The 22,345-nt window shown below is 54.2% G+C and overlaps 9 protein-coding genes across 9 annotated transcripts; 3 read left to right on the top strand and 6 right to left on the bottom strand.

Moving 5' to 3' along the window:
* Window positions 1-221: 221 nt before the first annotated feature.
* On the bottom strand, window positions 222-3,668 carry MYCGRDRAFT_59124 (SNF2 family DNA-dependent ATPase; the record flags this gene model as incomplete). The annotated part of the gene is made up of 3 exons (XM_003852185.1): window positions 222-2,757; window positions 2,815-3,066; window positions 3,172-3,668. Coding segments are annotated over 3 exons (3,051 nt in total), but the record flags the coding sequence as incomplete, so codon positions are not given.
* Window positions 3,669-4,225: 557 nt separating this feature from the next.
* MYCGRDRAFT_86144 (uncharacterized protein) lies at window positions 4,226-4,658 on the top strand (the record flags this gene model as incomplete). Its single annotated transcript, XM_003852535.1, has 3 exons — window positions 4,226-4,323; window positions 4,380-4,471; window positions 4,522-4,658. The coding sequence occupies 3 exons, from the start codon at window positions 4,226-4,228 to the stop codon at window positions 4,656-4,658; spliced, it is 327 nt and encodes a 108-aa protein (XP_003852583.1).
* Window positions 4,659-5,175: 517 nt separating this feature from the next.
* Window positions 5,176-6,745, bottom strand: MYCGRDRAFT_100252 (cellobiohydrolase; the record flags this gene model as incomplete). Its single annotated transcript, XM_003852184.1, has 4 exons — window positions 5,176-5,741; window positions 5,801-5,995; window positions 6,064-6,124; window positions 6,177-6,745. 4 exons carry the CDS (start codon window positions 6,698-6,700, stop codon window positions 5,187-5,189), a joined length of 1,335 nt encoding a protein of 444 aa, XP_003852232.1.
* A 2,395-nt stretch (window positions 6,746-9,140) lies between these two features.
* MYCGRDRAFT_109542 (uncharacterized protein) lies at window positions 9,141-10,713 on the top strand (the record flags this gene model as incomplete). The annotated part of the gene is made up of 5 exons (XM_003852536.1): window positions 9,141-9,616; window positions 9,748-9,825; window positions 9,880-9,999; window positions 10,055-10,108; window positions 10,166-10,713. The coding sequence occupies 5 exons, from the start codon at window positions 9,406-9,408 to the stop codon at window positions 10,711-10,713; spliced, it is 1,011 nt and encodes a 336-aa protein (XP_003852584.1).
* Window positions 10,714-11,440: 727 nt separating this feature from the next.
* On the top strand, window positions 11,441-12,267 carry MYCGRDRAFT_72253 (uncharacterized protein; the record flags this gene model as incomplete). The annotated part of the gene is made up of 1 exon (XM_003852537.1): window positions 11,441-12,267. One exon carries the CDS (start codon window positions 11,578-11,580, stop codon window positions 12,265-12,267), a length of 690 nt encoding a protein of 229 aa, XP_003852585.1.
* A 760-nt stretch (window positions 12,268-13,027) lies between these two features.
* On the bottom strand, window positions 13,028-14,209 carry MYCGRDRAFT_72251 (uncharacterized protein; the record flags this gene model as incomplete). The annotated part of the gene is made up of 4 exons (XM_003852183.1): window positions 13,028-13,090; window positions 13,145-13,556; window positions 13,613-13,713; window positions 13,887-14,209. 4 exons carry the CDS (start codon window positions 14,097-14,099, stop codon window positions 13,028-13,030), a joined length of 789 nt encoding a protein of 262 aa, XP_003852231.1.
* Window positions 14,210-14,701: 492 nt separating this feature from the next.
* Window positions 14,702-15,268, bottom strand: MYCGRDRAFT_104559 (uncharacterized protein; the record flags this gene model as incomplete). Its single annotated transcript, XM_003852182.1, has 2 exons — window positions 14,702-14,882; window positions 14,931-15,268. The coding sequence occupies 2 exons, from the start codon at window positions 15,224-15,226 to the stop codon at window positions 14,714-14,716; spliced, it is 465 nt and encodes a 154-aa protein (XP_003852230.1).
* Window positions 15,269-15,642: 374 nt separating this feature from the next.
* MYCGRDRAFT_72248 (uncharacterized protein) lies at window positions 15,643-17,610 on the bottom strand (the record flags this gene model as incomplete). Its single annotated transcript, XM_003852181.1, has 2 exons — window positions 15,643-16,508; window positions 16,561-17,610. 2 exons carry the CDS (start codon window positions 17,186-17,188, stop codon window positions 15,643-15,645), a joined length of 1,494 nt encoding a protein of 497 aa, XP_003852229.1.
* Window positions 17,611-20,232: 2,622 nt separating this feature from the next.
* On the bottom strand, window positions 20,233-22,099 carry LAP (leucine aminopeptidase/pepditase M28/metalloprotease; the record flags this gene model as incomplete). Its single annotated transcript, XM_003852180.1, has 6 exons — window positions 20,233-20,604; window positions 20,674-20,859; window positions 20,932-20,993; window positions 21,051-21,125; window positions 21,241-21,585; window positions 21,637-22,099. 6 exons carry the CDS (start codon window positions 22,034-22,036, stop codon window positions 20,509-20,511), a joined length of 1,164 nt encoding a protein of 387 aa, XP_003852228.1.
* Window positions 22,100-22,345: the final 246 nt, after the last annotated feature.

Genomic DNA, 22,345 nt, shown 5'->3' with positions numbered 1-22,345 from the left:
CTTTGCAAAGACTCATTCAGTGACCAAACCTGGCATTCAAGTGTTCATTCCATGCGTTGCCCAAAGCGTACTCAATACTGTGCCTGCTTCGACTCGACCTTCAATCCCTCTCCTTCCAGTCCCTTCTTGAATGCGTCCTTGAGATCTCCACCGTTCTCCACGACCGGCTTCTCCTCGTTCTCCTCCTTGACCGTCTCTTCACCTCCCTTCTTATCCTCTCCCTTAATCTGCTTCACCAGCATATCCTCCACCAACTTCTCCCCCTCCTTCTCCAAACTGCTCGACTCCGCAGCGCTCGCAGCCTCACCCGCGACCCGATCATCAAGCGCCAACTTCGACTCACCCAATGCATGAATCTGCTCTTCAATCGTACCCCTCGTCACCAATCTCACAACCTCCACATCCCTCGTCTGACCGACCCGATGTGCGCGATTCTCGGCTTGAATGTCGTCTTGTGGATTGAAACCCGAGTCGAAGACGATGACTTTGTTCGCGGCGGCCAAGTTGATTCCCGCGCCGCCGGCTTTGGTCGAGAGCATGAAGACGGGGATGGAAGTGTCGTTGGTGAAGGTGTCGATCATGTCCTGGCGGATGTCCATCTTCGTTTGTCCGTCCAGACGCATGAATTTGACGTCCAATGTGTCGAGCACGGCTTCCAGGATGTCCATGGCGGTGGTGAATTGTGAGAAGACCAGTACGCGATCGCCATTCGCGGCCCAGCGGGTGATGAGCTCTTTGAAGACTTCCACCTTACCGGAGTCCATCCACTCTTTACGCTTCAATGCAAACTTCTTGCGCAGATAGTCGCGATCATAGCAGAAGCGGTGGATGGCAAAGTCGCCGCCTTTGACGACTTGATCGCTGGCTGAGCCGTCGATGTACGCACGAATCTTCTCGGGAGTGTTTGCGCCGAACTCGTCAGACTTTGACAGGACCGAGACGATTTTGTCGATCTTCTTGTCGTCGTAGATGCGGCGGGAGAGCAGAGGGTGTATGGCGGCTTTGCGGAGCGACATGATCACGTTGGAGCTGCGAGATGCTGAAGCTTTGACGGTACCTTTAGCCTTCTCGTTGAAGAAGTCTTGCGCCTCGCTGATGACATCCGCGTAGAGATTGGCTTGGGTGTCGCTCATGTCGCACCATTCCACACGAGACGTCTTCTTCGGCAAATCTAAGACCTGATGCTTCTTGCGACGCAGGATGAACGGAGTCATCATCGTTCTAGCTCGAGCAATGCGCTCACCAGACAGCAATGCAGCGTGGGCCGTATCTTTCGTGCTCGCCTTGTGCTTGAAGATGTACTCCAAGTCTTCACTCTTCTCCAAGAACAAATCCGGCATGATGAAGGCGAGGATGGCGACGAGTTCCTGCAAGTTGTTCTGGAGAGGCGTGCCGGTCAACAGGACTTTGAAGTCAGCACCAATGCGCATGAGCTGTCTGTAGCGCTTCGACTTCGGATTGCGCAGCATGTGAGCTTCGTCGTATACGCAGACAGAGTATGGTCCGAAGTGGCGGAGGAAGTGATTGTCCGCATCGCCAGTCGCCATGTCGTACGTTGTCACGACGACATCGATCTCGGCAAAGTCGGCTTCGAGCTGGTATCGCAGCTCCTCTCGCTCCTTTTGCAAGCCATAGTAGGGCCGGACAGAGAGATTTGGAGCGAATCTTTCAAATTCGCGCAGCCAGTTCTCCAGGGTGGAGCCTGGCACAATGATCAGGTGCACGCCATCAACTTTCTTCATCTGCAGGTGGGACAGGAAGCCGATGATCTGACATGTCTTTCCCAGACCCATATCATCGGCGAGGATGCACGACAATTTCCGGTCGTACAGCAAGTTGAGCCAGTTCAGTCCAACGAGCTGATAGTCCTTCATCACCATCTTCGAGTTCATGTTCTCCGGCTGGCCGAGGAACTTCCCTTTCGGCTTGCCCGTCGACTTTTGAGTAGGACCTTCATCCGCAGCGCACGAACTTGTCGGTGTACCAATACCAGAGTCGTGGGCCTCGTCAAGCTTCATAATTTGCAGCTCGCCGTCAACCTTGTCGACTCCCCAAGCTTTCAACGCCTCCTGCAATGGCTTCGCAATCTCCTCGCACTTCACCACCAGTTCGTCAACCGCATCATAACCAGTCATGACCTCAATGCAATCATCGACGAGCTTCTCGCCAACTTGCCGCACTCGCTTCGACTTCTTGCCTGTCTTGGTCAAAGTCTCCATGACAATTCCGCGGACATGGTCCAAGTCAACGAACGGCCGCTGGTCCAGCACGAATGTGATATTATCAACCGCGTGACCACTCAATTCAGCCAGATCGTGCACCGTACATTCATTGAACAGCTTCAATAATCGGTCATCACGGATTTCCTGCATGCGTCCTGTGTTATCTTCTGGTTCGGTTTTTGGCGGAGGACCAGATAGCTCCTCAAAGTCATCCTCGCTGCCGTCCTGGTCCTCGCCTTCTGAGTCCGAGTCGATGGTGATGACGGACTTCTTCGCAAGGCGATTGCGTGGGCGAGGCTGCACCGGCGGTGGCGACGAAGATAGCGGTCTTCCCGCAACAGGTCTGGTACCTTGCATCAGACGTCCCCTCGGCCGAATCACCTCCTCATCGTCCGAGTCCAGTTCCATTTCCAGTGCATCCTTGATCGGGTTGTTGCCCTTTTTCGCATTGTACTTCTCAGCAATGGTCATACCCGCACCTTTGACCTGCTGCTTCGTGGTAGCCCGGACGGGCTGAGAGGACGAATCCTGAGATCTTGCATTTTGCGAGACGGTCTTCGCTACGCCCTTCTTTTGGATCGGACTAAGCGACAACTCATCGGGGTTCGTCTCAGCCTCATCCTGTTCCACCAACCAGGCAAGGGCATCGCCTACATTCCCCCTCTTAATGGTCAGTGCATCCATGCATTGCTGGATGGTGTGTAAAGGCGATATTTGCTGCATCTCGATAACTTTGTTCCTCAAGCTGTAATCGTCCACATCATCTATCGTTTGGTACAGAGCTGATCGTGGCACGGGGTTCGCTCGAGACGGACCGGCTTGCTTGTTGAGCGACATCAATGGTCTGTTCGGTCTGCTGGTATTCGCATAGGCACTCGCCGAGTCGCCGCCGTGATGCTGTGTTGGTGCAGTCGGCTGATAGCCGAACTGATTCAGCATACCCATGAACGCCGTCGGTGCGGGCACCTGCGCGGCCTGGGGCAGTTCTCTGGCCGCCCGATTGGGCGAAGAGTCCAGACCTCGACCCGCTCTCTTGAAGTTGGTGGGCTTGATATTCGACCGCATGGGAGCTGGAGGAGCTGGAGCAGCTGGAGCCTCCTCTTCATCACTCCGCTGTACCGACGGATCCTCATCACTATCATCGAGATCGATCACGGCGGGTTTTGCTTGTATTCCAGGTGGTCGGCGGAATGTCGTACCCGGAGGTGCCATTGTGCGCGCCAGAATGCCATTAGGCCTGGCGAACGGCGCCCTGTTGATTGGTGCGGGTGCGGGCTTCTGGGTCGAGGCTGGTGCGGGAGGTGACGAGCGCTCGACTAGTACCTCTGGTGACCGCGGTGGTAGAGGTTGTGTTGGCTGAGTTGTATGTCGCAACGGCTGTGTAGGCTGGGTGACAAACGTGCCAGACTGTGTAGGTGGTCGAGTAGAAGCCGAGCCAAGATCAGCATGCAATTGCGATGGTCCATACTGCAATGACTTCCTCTGTGCTTGTGATGCAGCAGCTGTTGTAGCCAGAGTCTCGAAGTCGTGTTCGTTGAACAGGTCTTCTCCACTGTCATTCTCCGAGTCCCAGGCCTTCCCACTGCTCTCAGTGTTCAACTTCCTTCTCTTATTGGGAGTGCTATCGCTACTAATCGGATCGTCGTGGTGAGCCATTGTCGGCGAGATCGGATGGCTCGATGGGAACGTGTTCGAGGCGATGGCGGTATCTCCGCTCGGGGATGAGAGTCGGAATTGTCGCTCGTGCAGGCGGGAGAAGTACAGATCCCGTCAACAAGAGGACATTTGCCAGGACAATAAGCAACGAAACCCTCCCAGAATGGCGCGCAAATAGTGTATTTTGGCGCGGTCGTGTTGAATGAAGTGACGAGAGGGTCGCGCTTTTGGAAAGTCTCAAAGCGGAACCCTGCAGGATCGGCTTTGGAGTCCATCATCTCGGAGCATGGGCTAAACCTTCCGTTCGACCTCGCCTTTCTCTTCGACGAGTACGACACTTATCAAACATGGCGACCAGAAGAATCACAACCGCGGAGAAGACACATCTCGACCAAGATGAGACCAAGTCGGAGCTAAAGTCGAACATCACGCCTGCAGTGCCCTCGTATGTTGGCGTATAGGAGCAACGTATGCCTCTCAGGAGATCTAACATAACATCAGGTCGGTAATCGCAAAGTTGCTGGGCTTCACTTTTGCTATGGTCACATTTCCGATTGCTAGCTACTTTCTCTCGGTCAACATGCTATTCAGAGGTACCGATCCGAGGCTTGTCCTGATGGACGTCCGCAGCTGACGTGTCTAGGCAACTCGACATATGCTGGTGGTCTTGCGGCAATCGTGGCGAACGTGGTGTTGCTCGGATATATCGTCGTGGCATTCAACGACGATAAGAGCGACAGAGAAGAAGCTAGCAAGAAGGAGACTAAGAAGTCAAGATGACCGATGGTGCTTATTATCGACCTGATTCGCCGTGGAATGGCTTCTCTTTGTCTCAGCGAGGTCTTCTGGTAGTCCGAGCAGAAGCGTGCAAGCCCTGGTGGGCGAGCCGGATGAAATCGCCTGAGGATTTTGTTTGCGTGACGTCCACCATGCTAGTCTGCGCGATTGACTGCGAATGGTCAAGGAGACATGCTTCGTGTCGTACACAAGGCTACACGATAATGCCTTACCTCGCCTTCTTCATCAACATACAGATGGCGAGGACAGGCAGCCGAAGGACGACTTGCTTCGTGCTCAAGAGCTCTGGTCTCGAGCGTCACTTGTATGTAGCTGACCAACAACTTTCTACGGAATTAACTCTGCCATTGACCAGCCGTGGCGAAGAAATCACATTTATAGCGTCATACTGGGCTAAGACCAAACCACTATGAGAACATGCTATATCAAGCAACTCTTCCCCGCAGGGTGTGAAGGTTGAACTTCAACCCGAGGCCTCCGCATCACACCTCCTTCCTTCCAAACCATGTCCTAAGTCGACCCAATGGCTCCGAACTTGATGTTCGAAAAAGTCACGCTCGCGTCGGGATGCTGAGCCACGACATTGGCCGGCAAGCCGCTGGTAGCATCACAAGTCCCTCTAACGACACCCGGACCAGAGCCACCAACAGGAAATGTGCCGTCCAGCCACAGCATACTCGACGCATTGTCGGTCCAGAGGGACATGACCAAGACCATACCACGACCCATGGCGTCACCCATCTTGGCCAAACCACCCTTCTTCGCGAAGTCGTCGGGGTCTCCAAAGACGGACTTTTGCTGAGAGCAGAATTTGCTGTTGACGCTAGTGGTCTTGTCGATGCCCGCGATGTTGGAGGCGGCGTTGGGAATGACTTTGCCGTTTTGCTTATAGATGCGGCGGATCTCGGTGAGCGTGCCGGTGTCGCTGTTGCCAGAGGTGATGAATTGGGTCGTGACTGTGATTTTGGCATTGGTGTTGACGGTCTTTCCGGGGCCGTAGAAGGAGGTGTTTCCCAGGCGAAAGGGATTGGAGTCGCAGCCGTCTTTGTCACAGATTCCGCTGTACTGTGTCACGTTATAAGCTTTGCGTGAATGTGCAGATCAGGGATTGAACGCATGCTTACGCGATTGCCAGTGCCTGAACCACATTGGCTTGGAGAAGAGCAGGTAGTGAGGCCTTGACCAGTGCAAACATGGGGAGTGACAGCCTGAGAGATCGAATTCGCCTCCCAAACGTCCATTTCCGCGCAGCAGGCGCCCAGTTTTCCGGCGCCGGAATTTTGATCCGTGGGAGAGGGCACCCAGCCTTCATTGTTGGCCTGTCGTTTATCTGTCAGCTGGGATTCCACGAAAGCACAAAAGCAGATGCGAATTGGGAAGAAGTTACCACTCCATTGACAAACTTCAGATCTTGTGCGCATTGAGCGTCGCAGTAGCCGGTGCCGTATCTGTGTTATGAAAGTTAGCCATCATCACCGGAATGAAGTCTGTGATCTTTACTTTGCTCCAGGAGCGCCGGCGCCTTTCTCCGGCATCTCGGAGAAATACAGTGCTCCGTTCAGCCCGCAAGCCAATTTGGAGACATCCACGTCGAAGCTGAACTCCCTGTTTTTGAGCTTGAACATCTGGTACGCATTGCCGGCTGGATTCAACAAGTAGGTGCGACTGCCGAGATTGTTTCCAGTCTTGAAGCCTAGAGTCAAAGCATCGCCAGAGGTACGAATGCCATATGTGTTGGCGTAGTCTGCTCCGTCGATGGCGCACTGCTGACCGCAAACCGCGGAGGAAGTGCAGATGGACTTGTCCCAAGTGTTGCCAGTGTAGCAGTTGGTATAGCCTGTAGTAGTGTGCAACCAACGCCAGTTGGCATCGAGAGTGACACCGGTGTTCACCTTAGTGCAGCCGGACGATGTGCATTGGGAAAACGGCAGACTGGGATTGACCTCAGGCGTGTTGGTGCCGATTTGCTGTGCGCGAGCAAGGTCGAGCAGGCCGATTGCAGCGAGGAGGCTTTCGCGAAGCATGATAGCGTTGCTGAAGAGTGTGGAAGGTGTTCTAAGCGTGGAAGGGTCCCGATACTTTGATGCCGGACAAACGAATGGAGCGAGGAACGAGTTGATACTTGTATGCACCTGGCTCTCTCCCACCGCCGTTCATGAGGTTCGCCGGATAAAAATTCATGTCTCCGAAACGTCCAGCATTTTGCCTAAGTGAGGAGGGTCGAAATATTGTTCCATCTACCCCTCTATATATATTGCGAGGGGTAGACGAAACGACTTGTCGGGAAGGCCAGAGGGCGTCTGGCTGTCCAGGCGCGCATGTTGTCCTCGAGTGTCAATGCATATGGTTCTGTGCAGCTGGCTCGTATAGCTCAGACATCACGCGAGGAAGGCTGGACAAGCATCAAGACGCATGACCCAAGCTGTGCAAGCAATATGTGCGTGCGGCCGGATTCGTGGAATGATGGCCCCGAACACATTATCCATCCGCTTGCATGCGGTCGACGATGTGTTCTAGCCTTTTGCTGCATGTCTGTTTTGAGCGTTCTGTGTCCATGTCTTCAGCCGGAGTAAAGGCCTCGTCTTGTGACCAGGACATGAATGCCGACACCAACGACGGTCACCAGCACGCTCATAGCAGTGAGGCATTCCGCCCTACAGCACGCTCTGCGTAAAATGGGCATCGAGTATGTAGTCGATTGCTGCCAGAGTCAGTTGCGCTGGCCGAGCACGAGAGTCCGTAGCACGAAGACGCTGTCAAGTTCCGGAGTAGGCACCCAAGCTGTCAGAACCGTAGCGCTTCTTACGGCCGCATGCTGGTCATTTCCAGGCCATCGGTGGCTCGAACAAGAAGATGTTCGTATGCGGCTTCAGAGTGCTCGCATGTCTCCGGGCTGGTCGTGCTGCTGCTGTTAGTCATAGTCCTCGGCTTTGGCAGGTGTTTAGATTAATTTCTGCAACCTCGGTGGATTCCAGAAGCGCGCGTCAATGGTATAGCGACGTTGCTCCGCTAATGCGCGGTCGATGTGACTCGATAGTAGGGACGGAGCTCGAAATGACCCATCCCACCAACTTTTTGCACTTCTTGAATATTGCCTCTGCGTCGACAGGAGTTTGCAGTATGGATAGCCTGTCTCGGAGAGCGCGAGACCTTCGTCTCAAGGACCGATCTACTGATGACATTCTTCCTCGTAGTCGCTGTTGTCCAGCAGGTGTTAATCGCTTAGTAGATGAGGTATATGGTCGCAAGATCGTTGTTGGTCCGAGTCACGAGGGAGCCAGCAATTTCGTGTATTCGAACTCTGCGGATTGTCACTTTTTGGAACAGCGGACGTTGGAGGCAAGTGCCGCCGTTGACAGCGAATACTCCGTGTCGTATTACATCGCTGGACAACGACGCCTGTCCTTACCTTCTCTCGCAGTCATGACCAGATTCTGTACTTGGCTGGTCAGCAACTTTACCGCCCTCAGCGAATAATCCATCCTCTCCTCTCCTCAGGCCGCGGAGCTCGCCAAGAAGACACGAGCATAACAATGACGATGCCGATGTCAGCACGCTCATCTACGCATGGTTGATGCAAGGTACCGTCAACTTCGATGCTTCAGAGCTCGAGATATGCTTGCACAGGATCTCAAGGCTTAGCAAACATCCACGCTCAGGGCTTCTCGCCTTGTGAGCATCGGCGAACGGTGGGCGGATGCAAGGTATGTCCGGGCTGTAAGTTGTGCATGACGGAAGCGGTCTCTCGTCAAGTTTGAAACGCTCTGTAGGTCACGGAGAGGCTACCGCAAGGCGATCATTGTGGTGTCCTGAGAAATGTCGCCGGCCGAACGTGTAGAGGTATGTAAGCATGTGTCGAAAGCATCGGTGAATGTGGAGCGCATGGAGGGCATTGTGCAAATGTCCCTCGTGAAGACTCATGACGAGCCTGGTGGGAGCTTTCTGAGGTACCAAGGAGAAGTACCGGATCTGCCGCTGTGACAAATATAGCAACGCACTTCTCTCTCGCCTGCGTAGAACTTCGGGAGGGCAGATTCGTGGAGGCCGGCAACGATATCGTAGCATGTACGATTCACGGATAGCATCTTGCAATGAACATCTCGTATGCCCGAGCAGTGTGGCGCAAGGCAAGAATGGGTTTGAACCATGCCCGGGCAGTTTCAGAATTTGCAGGCAAAGGATTAGAACTAAGGTTCAAGAAACCCCCGACCCTGTTTCTGATGTCTTTCCCATCCATGGCTTGCGCGTCGTGGCCGGCGCAGCAGAACGAGGGCAGCTCAGCATCCGCCAGTTCAACAAAGCTTTCAGGTTTGCACGTGTGGTTCGGATCCAACCTACCACGGCCTGGGTTGCCACGTCCTCCCGCTTGCATTATTCTTCGTACCCGGGCCATTGAACTTGACTGTGACATTCTTCCTCTTCCTCTTCCTCTCATGTCCTTCTGAAATCTCGACATCCACATCCACATCTCCCCCACCACCACGCCACGCATCGGCACTCCACCAGCCCTACCGCCGTTCATTAATAACTGCCGCAGAGACACACGCAGGCATTAGAACTATCTCTCCCAGCACAAGCGAAGCAACCAGGCCGAAATAATATCCACAATTCGCCCCAGTCTGTCCCTGTTCACTGCGACACAGCCCGCCGCGGCTCCTCTCCCGATCCTGGCTTGAATACCCACTTCTGATACCATCCGCCGTCGCAAGCAATCGCCGCAGCCAACGAAATGGACCATCAGCCATCCACGCCGACGCACGCCCGTCCCGGCGCACGCTCTCGCGGTTCGCGAACATTCTCCTACCGCAGCGACAAGAGCAATGGATCCCGGAAGGAGGATCTGACCGAGTCGCCCAAGGATAAGCAGCGCCGCGACAGCATTTGGAAGAGCACCAGCAAGGCGAATCCAAACGCCGCTATCACCGAAGCTCAACCAGGAGGTATGTTTCTCAGGTCATTCTGCACCACTCCTCACCACATCCTCTGCCCGTTGTACCTCCCTGAAATATGGCATCCGCTGCTGCTGTCCAAAGCGTTTCCGGGAACAGAGTTCTAACGAATAACCCGGCAGTCAACGCTGTCCTCGAAGAAAGCACCCTCACCTCCTTGCGCGGCGTCCAACACAAAGATGTCGACGGCAATCCTATCAGTGAGTCTGAGCACTCCAGCAGTCGCAATCGTAATCGACTAATCGTTGCGACAGCCGATCCCGACTTGTCGAACCCAACCCGCCCGCGTCTGGAAAGACCGCTAGACACGATTCGGTCATTTGAAAAGGCGATTGATCAAGGATACAAACGTCGCTCTAGTTACGTGCGCGCCGGTATGCCATACTCAATTGCGGACCGACAAGCAAAATCGAGCTGATCCATCCGCAGAATCCGACTCAAATGTGCATCAAGACGGGCACAACAGGAGAATCAGTGGCTATGGTAAGTGGACATGCTTCGACGCGATACTGGGAGCGCATGCCAACACAATAGCAATAGGCTACGATGCTGGTCCACAGCAACCACGACAGATGAACGGCGGTTACTACGGCGAACAGCGCCCAGGCCAATACGGCAATGGGCCTGCACGCCGATACCCAACTTCTCGCATGAGCTCCGAACCCATGACGTACGGTCAGCGACCATACGGCCAGCACGCATACCAGCATTCTGCAGACACAATGGCAACCGGCGGTTCCGACAGTACTGGTCAATGGGCCAACAGCACCGATCCAAGCAGCGAGAACAGCTCGATCGACCGAGCTGCCGCGGCAGCACGTCCATACAATGAGAATGGATACCCACAACCCGGATACCCTCAAAACAATGGCTACGGACCCAATGGGTTTCAAGGATCAATTCCAGAAGATGGCGCATATCCCATGCGCGGCGGTCCTGCTCCAAATCAAGCTCCGCAACGCCGTCCGATCGCACTCGGCAACTCCGGCGACGCGCCTCCGCCATCTTCCCTCCCATCCAGCAAGCGCCCTGCAGAGCCAGAGAAGAAGAAGGGCTGGTTGAGTCGCCGCTTTAGCAAGAGAGGATGAACATGAACAGCAGGCAGGCAAGCGCTGGGGAATACAGCGTAGAAAGGATTGTGGAAATGATGGACGAAACACGGATATTCCCCGCGAAGAGAGACGCAATCCGACAATCGCTGAAGCTCCTAAGGATTCAGCCTTCCTGCACATAACTTGTAATGAATAATGCACTGGGCGAGGCGTTTTTGGATTGGAAACGAGGATGAGGATGGAGGGCTCGGTTGTGATACTCGGAGCGACTGAACCGGACAGATATGAGACCGCGAGCTGCGAGCTGCTGCGCATGAGCGCTATGAGTGAATGAGAAGAAACAGGTGGAAAAGCGGTGGACTTTGTCTGAAGAAGCGTTGGAGACAAGCTACTTTGCGTCGAGAAGCATGATAAACGAGAGATCTCGCATTGCAGGCAAATTGGTCTCCTTAACTTCGATTCGTGTCGTGGATGGACTTTGCTTTGGGCTGTGAATTCGTCCGTATCGCGGCCCCCAGCTACTCGCGAAGTTCTGCCTTGATAAATCTGCGGTGAGAGAGGGATCGACGTCGAGTTCGCATGTGAATGCATGTTGATCGATCTGCAGCACACGGAGCTATCGTTCCGTAGCTGTCACATCGTGAGTCACTTCGATATTGGTCATACCTCCGGCTCTCAGAGCATCAAACCCTCGGTCGGATTTAACCCGAAATCGTTTGATGAACTCGAGATTCAGCTATAAAGCCATTGAATTGCGCTCCGAATTGGTAAACTCGGGGACAACTGTTCGAACCTGTTGTCCACATCTTCACAATCCTCTTCCTCCAATAGCTCATCGCTGCAGGCCAAAGTCGTTCGAAACGAGACTCATTCTTGATCCGATCCTCAACGCGATACGCGATGGCCGACCACCCACCAACCACCAACTCCCCTACCGCCCCCTCCGACACCAAAACCCTCGTCGCAGCAAGCTATGACCACATGGCCGAGCAATACCTATCCTGGACCCTCACCACCCCCTCGCAACGCCTCCGCTACCTCTCCGACTTCCTCTCTCACATTCCACCAGATTCAACCGTCCTCGAACTCGGCTGCGCAGCAGGAACCCCCATCCTCGAAACCCTCGTCGCCCACCCCTCCTGCACCACAATCTACGCGAACGACATCTCCACCAAGCACATCGAGATGGCTCAAGCACGGTGTCCAACGGCGAAATTCCTGCCGGGGGATATGATGGCTCTAGATTTCGCCGATGGTTCGCTCGATGGCGTGGTGGCGTTTTTCTCCATTTTCCATCTCCCACGAGAGGAGCAGCGGACGATGTTTGCTAAGATTGCGAGTTGGTTGAAGGTTGGAGGAGCCATGGTTTTCAACCTCGCGGGAGAGGAAGCGGAGGATAGTCGACAGGAATTCTTCGGAACGGAAATGTTCTGGTCGAGTTTTGATGTTGCGACGAGTCGGAAGATGGTGGAGGAGGTTGGCTTGGAGGTTGTGAGGAATGAGGTGTTGGTGGATGAGAACCTGAACAAGAGCGATCCGGACCACGAGACGAGCTTTTCGTGGTTTTTCGTGAGGAAGCCGGCAGCGTGATTCAGAGGTCGTAGCTCGCTGGCTTGATAGAAGCCTCTCGAGGGCAGTGCTGCGTTCGGAGCATTCGATTCAGATCCCAGAAATCCATGCATACCATCTCGCCAGTAATTTTCTGCTCAGACCACTCCGCCCACCTTCGCCTTCCCAGCCAACATCTCCTCCGTACTCATCAAGCCCCTCAACTCCTCGCCGGGCAGCGCTCCAGCCAGCACATACACCACATCCTCCCTCCTGCCATTCTCCGCCTTGCTCTCCTCAAATTGGCTCAGATCTAACTGATACGCAAACAGCAGTCCACAGCGCGCGCATTTGATTGCATACCGCTTTTCGAATCCATCCTCGAGTTTGAGGATTGTGGCTTTTTCGTCGACCGTTGCGGCGCTGGTTAATGTGCAGGCGCCGCCGAGTTTGCAGATGCTTGCGCCGTCGAGTTCGCGTTTTGGTCGTTTGCTCAGGTCGTTCGGTGTGGCTAGCACGAGCTCTGTGCAGAGACAGTGGTAGGTTGAGATTGTCATTGTTGTGTCTGTTTGAGGAAGAAGGAGACGATGAGAAAGTTGAGGTTCTTCACATGCCAAGACAGCTTGGGGCCAGATTCTTTGATTGCATTTCATTTTCACGTTATCACATAAACATACTGCCAAATGCCTTGAGCCTGCTGATCTCAACGTAGGCGATGCTAAGTCTGGTCTCTACAGCCTTGTCGCTAAACGCCTTAAAATGCTTCCCATCAACCCAAATGCAAAAGTTTCTTAGCAAACTCCTAGTCCTTCCATCGTGCCAGGTACTTGGCCATGTCGTCTGTCGGATTTGATTGAGGAGCGACCTGATAGCAGGGTAAGCATGATACATCACGTCTAGCAGGTAGGACGGGACTCACTGTGTTCTCTCTACTGCTCACAGAGAAAGTCTGTGACTGGGTCACGGTCTTCTGGACGGTGGCCGTCGGCAGGAAAGCTGTCGCGACCTTGTACGAGCTCGTCGGATGCAGTGGCGTGTAGTTCTTCGCAGAGATCTTCGTAGGCGGCACACCCTGCATCGGAGCGTATCTTGTGAGTCCTGTCTGAAGGGCGTATGGCACGGCAAACGGTCCGTCGGCAGCAGGAGGAGCAGCGGCAGCAACGTCGTTCGCGATGTTGTTTTGCGTTGGCGGTCCATCCGTTCCGTCGACAGCGTCTGCCGCCTTTGCGTATGTCGGAGGAGTATTGCCTGTCATCGTCGGGATGTTGAAGCGATCCGAGTAGTTGATTATCGTTCCTCCGGATTTTGCTGTCGATGTCATCTTGAGATAGCTATGAGACTTTCGTCAGTATCTGGTTGTGCTGTAACGAGTATGCCCTCCACGTACTATCCATTCTTCGTCGGTCCCGCGACGTTGACCGCCACTGTTCCTTTCACTGTGCTTCCCGTAGAGAATGTTCCTTGTGATGCCAGGGCAATGAGTGGTAGCTAGGATCATCATTCCGTCAGCGTCTGTGCTTTATATACACCTTGTCGCTGTAAGCCTGTAATACGATCCATATCCTTGTCCTTTTGCGCAATTGAACGGGGGTCGTTTTGAAGGTTTGCCTGCCGGAGCCCCATCCTAGCATCTTAAGACCGCAGGTCTACTTCACACATACCGCGTTGCCCTCCTCATTGCCGCCCACCATCAATTGCAATGTGTATGTTGACAAGTCGTCTATTGACGGTGAATCCGAACCATCCGTCCATGATACTGTGAAAGAGCCTGGGGTGACGTCCGAGCCAGCTTTTGGGGATGTGAATTTGACATCTGCGAGGACGAAGATCGAGGGAGCGAGAGTCGCGATGGAGAGCAGCCGGTCGAGGCGCATGGCGAGCGAGCGTGGAGGATCGTGAGCGAAAGCGACTGTCGAGCGTGAATGCGGTATGAGTCGGAATATGAGCGCGCGAGACAAAGAGTTCGGGTCAGGAGAGAGTGTTATTATGAAGACGACGACAACACAACGAACGAGTAGAAGCAACGACTTGGAGAGTTTGGTCGGCGCGAAAGAATAGGGCTGGATCTGCCGAGCGGGCGGAAGATCTGCAGCCGCGTGGCGCATTATTCTCAATGATTCGCGACTTTGCAAGACCCTCAATCCTTCGATAGAACAGTACCTTGACTAGCTATACTGATCCGCAGCCATCAAGCCTATCTTCTCATAATGCATCCTTAAGCTCCCGACTTCCTGGCACATACAAAGATGTGGTTCTCCACGAAAGACTCCTCCCGCTTACACAGTCCAGCTTCCTCCACCTTGGGAAAGAACTTGTCCACTTCCTGCTTATCGTTCACGAAGCCGGCCACTCCGATCAGTGACAAAGTGTCGTCAAGCGAGAAGGCCGAGCAGGTTTGATCTCGATTCATCCTGTCGAAGCACGGTTTCGGTCGGTCATACCGTCGGATGACCAGCGACTTCGGACGTACCACTTTGAAGCCTCTCCATCAGCGGGCATAGCTATTGACGCTTACACAAAGACTCCCGCCAGGACGCAGCCAGCGATGCACACGGAGAATGAACGCCCGAATATCATCCTGCGAGACTCCAGTGATCATGCCGAAGAAGGTCACCACGCAATCCACCGAGCCATCACCGCCTTCTGGCTCCCACGCCCTGTGTACTGATCAGTCACGTCTCTGATCCTCCAAGATCCATACGCACCTCGCATCTCGCACCACGAATGTAGCATCTGGTACTTGCTTCCGAGCGAGCTCCACCATGACTGGTGAGATATCCACGCTCGTCACAGCGTGCCCAGCATCCGACAGTACTTTCGCAGCAGGTCTACCAGTACCGGACCCAACGTCGAGGATTGTGCTTCCAGCCGGCAGATTGGACAATAGCCATTGAAGAGAGCGTTGTTGACCGCCGGATCCATCGTAAGCTATCTCATATCTCTTGCCAATCTCGTCGAAGAAGTCGGCGGTGCTGAAAGGAGCTTGAGCTTGAGTTGTCATTTTGGATGTGCGCGGTTTGTGTTAGGCTTCCATGGAGCAGGTCAGGAAGATCGCAGAGAAGGTGACTGCCACTTCCGGATATTGGTGACAGCAGACAATAGCGTTGCTGACCGCAGGAGGCACCAGAAAGCAAACCCTTACAATCACATGCGCCTTGCCACGAACAGCTGACTGCACAACATTGACACTGCAAAACAGCCGTCATGTCGCGCAGTTGAGCCAGGGTACAAAGGTATGATATTCGACAACCCTACACTTCTTGTGTCGCCCAACAAACAGTATAACATCCCAGCAAATCGCTCGCAACACCATCGCTTGCCAATAATGAACACGCTCGAGAAAGAAATATCCCGTCAAAAACACGCTAAAAGCCCTTGTTACCTCTGAGCTGTCCGAATGCCATCAGTCCGACAACCTCATATCAATTTCAGCATCCGCGCCGCGCCCTCCGTCATGGCCTCAGAATGCGCACTAGAGGTACCCTGACCATGCTGTGGATCCGGGTAGAAGAACGCGCAGATCGCGATCAGGATGTAGACGAACACGCACAGCGCGCCTTCAAGATAGTCGCTCTTTTCATCTCTAAGGAAATTGCCGACCACGATGATGGCGAGGATGAGGACGATGGCGTCGAAGATCTCAAAGTCGAGGCTCATGGGCACGTGGAGGCCCCAGCCGATGAGCACGACGATCGGGGTGTTGAGGAGAGCGGTTTGGATGCTGGCGCCGAGGACATGACTGAGAGCAAAGTTCATCTGGTTATCGTAGGCTTCGTCAACGGCCGTGATGTGTTCCGAGGCCTTTTCCACGATGGGAATGAGGATCAAACCGAGGAAGGCGTCGGAAAGATTGTGGTTGGCTATCATGTACTCAATCTTCTCGACCAGGAACACGGCCATGAAAGCGACAAATGTCAATGCGATGATGAGGGCGAGGATGGCTTCGGTGAGGGTGAGCTTCGGCTTCCGCAGATCCTTGTGGCGATCGTGATCGCGCTCCTCGTCTGCCTCAAGGATGTCTTCGTACAGGCCGTGATGGCTCCTGGCTTGGAACCAGACGTAGACGCAAAAAGCGACCAGTAGGACGATGGCGGTGGCTCTCGCAATTTTTAGAGATTCGGCGGAGATTGGCTCGCCGGTTCGGTCGAGAAGCGTGTTGTAGTAGATGGTCGGGATCACGAGAGCCATCCCAGCGACGAGCATCAGGTTAGAACCCACTTCGGAGACAGCCTCGTGGAAGACCTGCTGAGGGTGGAAGATACCGCCAACGAAGAAGCAGAGGCCTGCGATATGGATTAGACGGAGCTGGAGAAATCGTGCAAGGTCGGACCTTACCAAGACACAGGAGCATGTTCGCAAGAATCGAACCGAGAATGGCAGCGCGAATGACGGCGGTGTTAGGCTCGGCATTTGGATCTGCTTCCATCTGGTGCTTCGCCTTGACGATGAGGACCGTGAACAGGATGATCTCGACGACGCTGCCGAACGTAGTCTCGATCATGACGCCTGCAACCTTGGGCATTTTCCGTGCTAGTTCCTGCCCAGCAAAGCCAACCAAATTGGCCGCGGGCACCATGCCGATGTATGCCGTGATGAAGATCCATAATTCCAGGTCGCGGAAACCGAAGTGAAGCACCATGGCCGCTATAGTAAAGGGCCAAAGGACGTTCGTATATCGGCTTGCCGTGCATGAAGAAGTCCAGCAGATGCGGAAGAAGTGAAGCGGGTTGAACCACTTGCGTCCACTTTCACCATCGGGTTGGATGCCAGGCGTAACCTTGTGTCCGGCGTGGTTCACTTGGTGACCATCCTGATTGTACAAGGGAAGTTGTTTGTTCGCAGCAGGACTACCATCTTGGGATCTCTTTTCCTGATCATTGCCTCTGCTAGTCGCACCTCCGTTCACGCCGTCCTTGTCGCCATAAGCCTGGTCACGGCGTCTGAAGACGCTTGCCCTTGTCATTGCGTATCGTGGGATTGTGGGTCGAAAGGTTGAAGTGGGATCGCTAAGTTGAGGTGTCGGTGGTCGGTAGCGCTTCCAGCTATGTCGTCGATAGGTGTTGTCTCGAGCTGCGATATTGCGTCTCGCACTGACCAGGTGATTGAAGCTCTGATGCTCGAATACAAGTGGCCGACGTTCTGTACAAGCTTGCGCAAGTCTCGAACAAGGCGGTCAGATTGCAGGCGACACCGCTGTTGGTAGCTGTTTCAGATTGGAAGCACGAGCTCTATCCGCGCGAACAGCTCGACGAAGCAAGCTCCAGGGGAATGTCAGTCGCAGGAGAGCAGAGACGTGAGCAATAGATGGAGGTGGAAGAGATGAGGTCGAAGAAAGAAACGAACGGGAGCGGTATGGCGAACAAGCTAAAAGGAGAGTTCCCAGTAGTTGAACGAACCACACGCGCGGTGACGAACTGGACGATGAGATCGGACGCCGAGGAGGAAAGCCAAATATAAGACTTGCTCAGCTCCGCGCCGGGGAATCTTGTTTGCTGTCAAGATCACCCTGGGCAAGTTGGCAGCGAGTGGCAGGCGCGTGCAGGAAACAAGAGGAGCGACGATCAGCCGAAACAAGCACTGGAAAGGAGGAAAAGTTTAATGCGAGGCTTGTGAGCAGGACGGGGAGCTTCGTTCCCCGGGCGTCAGTGCGCATCTTGAACCATGTCGATGATGGTGGCTTGGACATGGACCTGGACTTGCGCCTCACTCTCAGGGGAGGATATGCGCACGGTCTGTGGATGACCGTAAAGACGCATTGCAATGCTGTGTCAGCGTCTACAGTACCTTTTCGTAGTGCTCGACGACAAGACGATGAGTTTGTGAGACTGAGAGCAAAGCCCGTGAAAACGCGACTCAAGCTCTCCCCACGCCAATACCTCATGGCACAGGTCTAGCGGCGAGCTTGATGCCATGCGAGCCTTCAAAAAGCAGGATTCCTTGTCGGACCACCTTTGGTCTTTTAGTATGACAACGCACGACTCCGCCCTGCAAGACGTGAGGCTGCAAACCAATGGGATCCAGTAGTCCTCCCATTCTTGCCTCCTACAGGATATTATATACATCTCGCGCTGACAGCGATCTTTACAGAGACATCCTCCGTCGACCAAAGCCGAAATGTTCAGAAGCTCCTCCATCTGCAAATACGTTGCCGTCAAAACAACACAGCCATTCTAGGTGCCATCATCAGGCTTCGCTTGCCCGAAAGTCGCTTTTCCACACACGTTCGCAATGTGCCAGCCCGCGCCCGGCGACATGGGGCTGCTTGGACCAGCATCGTAGTAACCCAGCAATGGTTGCCCACAGTTCAGCTCGCCAGTCTGGTAGTCGGTCGCGAACTCCAGTTTGCACTTTCCAGTCCGGATGTCCCATGCACTGGCAGAGCAGTCTTCGGCCACGGCACACTGCTGGCAGCACTCGGACGCGTTGTCGGTCGTGGTCTCGTACGTGCCGCCGCTCAGGGGCGTGTCGGACAGCCAGTCGATTCCAAATCCGCTGTAGGCACTGATCATGGCGGAGGGCGAGCAGCGGGCATCAAGGGCGACGGTCGAGGTCCAGCTGTCATCTGTGACAGTAGCACCTCCGCAAGGTGCTGTCGTGGTGTCTGTCGCTGTCGCGATGAAGTGCGCGATCCCGCTCGACTTGTATTCGGTGACGGTCGCTTGGAAGAATTCCGTGTAGGCGGTGCGGGTGCTGGTCTTCCCACTCGCCATGACCCACGTCTGTGTTTGGCCGTAGGTGGTGGTTGAGGTCTCAGTGACGGTACAGTCGGCGCGTGGATGAAGGCCCATTTCACGTCTTCGAAGCTTGCCATAGCCTTCTGCATAGGCTGTTGTGGTCGCCTTGGGGACGGTCCTGTTATGGTATTAGCGACGTAAGTTATGATCGTCATGGAGGGATACTCACGCCGTGGCAGACGATTGACATTCTGTGGACGAGGTGGTGAGTGTAAAGTGGGTCTTGGTCGATTTGATGGTTGACACCAAAGTGAAGGTGCCCAAGTCTTGCGCCGTGCTCGGTCTGACGGTCACCACAGCCGTCGATGTGTAGGTGGCGGTCGTGGTGGGTTCGATGACTTGGACGGTCGTCGTCTCACAGTTGTCCTGGGGCAGAGCGTAGGCAAGGCCGGCGCACAACGGCAGTAGAGCGAAGATATGCATGATGGTCGATTTGGTCGGTGGAACAAGTGAAGTGGGTTTGAGCGTGCTGAGAGCGGGTCTGCGCGTGCAAGCAAACAAACAGAAGTCTCGGGAGTGGATCTCTTTTATGATGCTTTTCTCGATACTGTACTCCACGTGCGGAAGGCAGCTGGGTGGGTCTCGGAAAGAGCGTGTGCAGGCTGAAGCTCAACAGCAGAAGTCGCACCGATGCAATGGCCCGCTTTCAAATTGATGCGATTGAACGACGGGCAAGGTCGAGATGTATTTTTGAGTGTCTGGTGCAACCGTCGAAAAGATGTCACCAATTTAGAAGAAGCAGTGACGGCTCTCACATATCTGCCGTCACATCCATCGTGCACTCCTGTCCCAGACACGACACTTCAATGGTTGGTCGTCGGGATCGTGCATGGAATCCTTCTGCCAGGCACCGGACCTGGCGTGCTGCCGGATGAGGACAATCTCGAAGCCAGGTGCATGCATGGCTCAACGTGCGAACGACAATAATGCAGGATTGATGAAGCCACCACTACAAGGTCGCTCAATCTCAACGGCAGGTCGAGTCTCGCATACGACAACACTGCTTCCTACTCTCCTCTATGGACAACGCCCTCTTCTTTCAGGAATACATCCAACGAATCTCAACATCTACGTGAGACAACAGCCCGAGCAACAGCTGCCACTACCCGAGAACTCGTACCTTGCTCTGTGCATCACACCATAGAGGAGACGCGGGACCAGTATTCTAACCCGCCAGATGCGGGTGTGAGGTTGGGAGAGGCGGGCCAAGAAATGCTGCATGTCGGCATGCAATGCAACGTGTGCGGACTTTGCTTTCTTATAATTAGAATCCGCCACTTTGTGCGACCTGAAGAAAGTGACGAGGCGCTTTCGACGCGTGACTTTGAAATTGACAAGTGGTGCAAGATCAGGTTCCTCGCTTCTGTGCAGCGACTCAATCTCATCGCGGAGGCGACACAACACGTGCATGCGTCCAGAGACGTGGTATCTCACCCCTTGCTTCGCCCGTTAATCCTTACTCCGCGAAGCCTCGGCGTTCCTCCGCCTCTCCCGATCCCACGCGAACCAGTGGATGGGAAGAGAATGCAATGCAGGTATGATGACGAAATTAGTCGAACTTCGCAAATGCCAATTCGTATGCAAGACCTGTCGTGAGTCGCGCGTGTTGCAGCATATGGTTAAAGTCCAAGTACTCAATTTTGTCCTGTAAAGCCAAAAAGTGGAAGAGTCAGTGATTCAGCTGCATGCTCTTTTCCCTTCAGTACAGACTTGCCTCAGTAGTGTGTATCTTTTTGTCGCTGTATTTGAAGTCGGACTCGATGACGAAGGCCGACGGGTAGCCTGCCTTGCTGGCGGATGCGTGATCGGAACACGCATACCCGCACTTGGTTTCGATGTAAGGAATGTCGCAGTAGGTGCTCACGACTTCCTTGATGAAAGTGGTAAGTCCGGGATCGACCTGCAGGGAGGAAAATTGCTTGTCAGTTGCATGTCCTTGGGATTAAAAAGGCTGCATCCTTCGGAAACTCACAAAGTCAGTAATCACTCCAACGGACTCGGGCTCGCCGGCTTCGAGCGTGCCATGAGTGTATCCTTCGGGCGAAAACATGTCAGTGACGTTGCAACCTCGCAGTTCGTGCATGCACATACCCGTCATGTCTTGCTGAAGCATAGCCTTGACGTCACGGCCTTCACTCGCATAAGAGTTGAAAATGGCCTGAGAACCTGCAAAGCAAAGCGTGGTAGGTCAGCGGATGTCGTAGACAGCGTGGAATGGACGAAGCCCCGGCGTCCGAGACAGTCCCAGACAATGGAGGCCTTCTGCACTTCGATTTCTTACCTAGAAGACCACCCTCCTCGGCGGAATACCAATGGAACTCCAAGGTGTTGTCGGCTTTACCCTTGGCGATATCCTTGTCCTTGAGAATCACCCGAAGCGCTTCGAGAATAGTCACAGTTCCCGAACCATCGTCATCCGCGCCTGGCGCCGCGAAGATGGATGGCAGAAATAGGTTGATGCTGTCCTGGTGGGCACCGATGACCACGGTCTTGTTGCTCTTTCCTGGGATGGTGGCAATGATACTGTTCTGTCCCCAGGGATGTTCGAAATGACGGACATGGCCCACATCTCCGAGAGTCTGGTTCACCTGGGCCAGCAGCCACTCCGAAGACTGTCTACCATAATCTGGACGATGTCAGTATCAGTTCGCCAAGAGGCGATCCATCTACAACCTACCAGACTTGTAGTATCTCGTGTGGAACGATGTGAAAGTCTCCAGATGTTTCCTCATATTCTTCTTCTCCAGATTCTCCAACAGCTTCGAGACAGTCCCGTTGTACGCCGTCTTCTTTGGGAATTTGACCGACTTGACAGCTCTTGCCCTCTCCGGCAGGCCCAACTCCAGCGCCGAGGAGTGGTCTGTGATGTCGAAGAACTTCTTGCCTTCGCGCAAGAGCTGCCATTTCTCCTCTTCTGTGACCCATCGACTTTCGGTTTCGGACAGCTCAATGAGGAATTTCTCGGGGCCGGCGAATGGCTGTTGGCCTTGCACGGTATCGACAATGTCGCTCCAGCTTGGGATGCTGATGGCCGAGCAGACCGAGGCCGATGCGAGAAGAGCGGGCAGAAGCTTCATGATTATGTCGTTCTAGTCGCTGCCGAAGCTCAGCTTGTGGTCTGAGGAGTGAATATTGGGTCGTCGAAGAGCGGAATGGTTGTGTAAGTTATGCGAAGCAAGCAGTTGCCTGGAGCTGTCTGGTATATACGGCCCTGGCTCCGATCTTGTCGTCATTATTCGACCTCCCTCCCCGCCGACTCTCACGCAGCAACAGCGCGGCGCGACCAAGAGTCACACGCGTATGCTGTTCATTGTTTACCCGCGGAGGAGATATGTACACTCTGTCGCCTTAGTCCTGCTATGGCGACTACTGTTGCCAATTCACTT

This window comes from Zymoseptoria tritici, chromosome 5, assembly GCF_000219625.1.
Source record: "Zymoseptoria tritici IPO323 chromosome 5, whole genome shotgun sequence".
Lineage (NCBI taxonomy): Eukaryota > Fungi > Ascomycota > Dothideomycetes > Mycosphaerellales > Mycosphaerellaceae > Zymoseptoria > Zymoseptoria tritici.
Note: the sequence above shows the minus strand (reverse complement) of the source record. Positions and strands in the feature narration are given on the sequence as shown.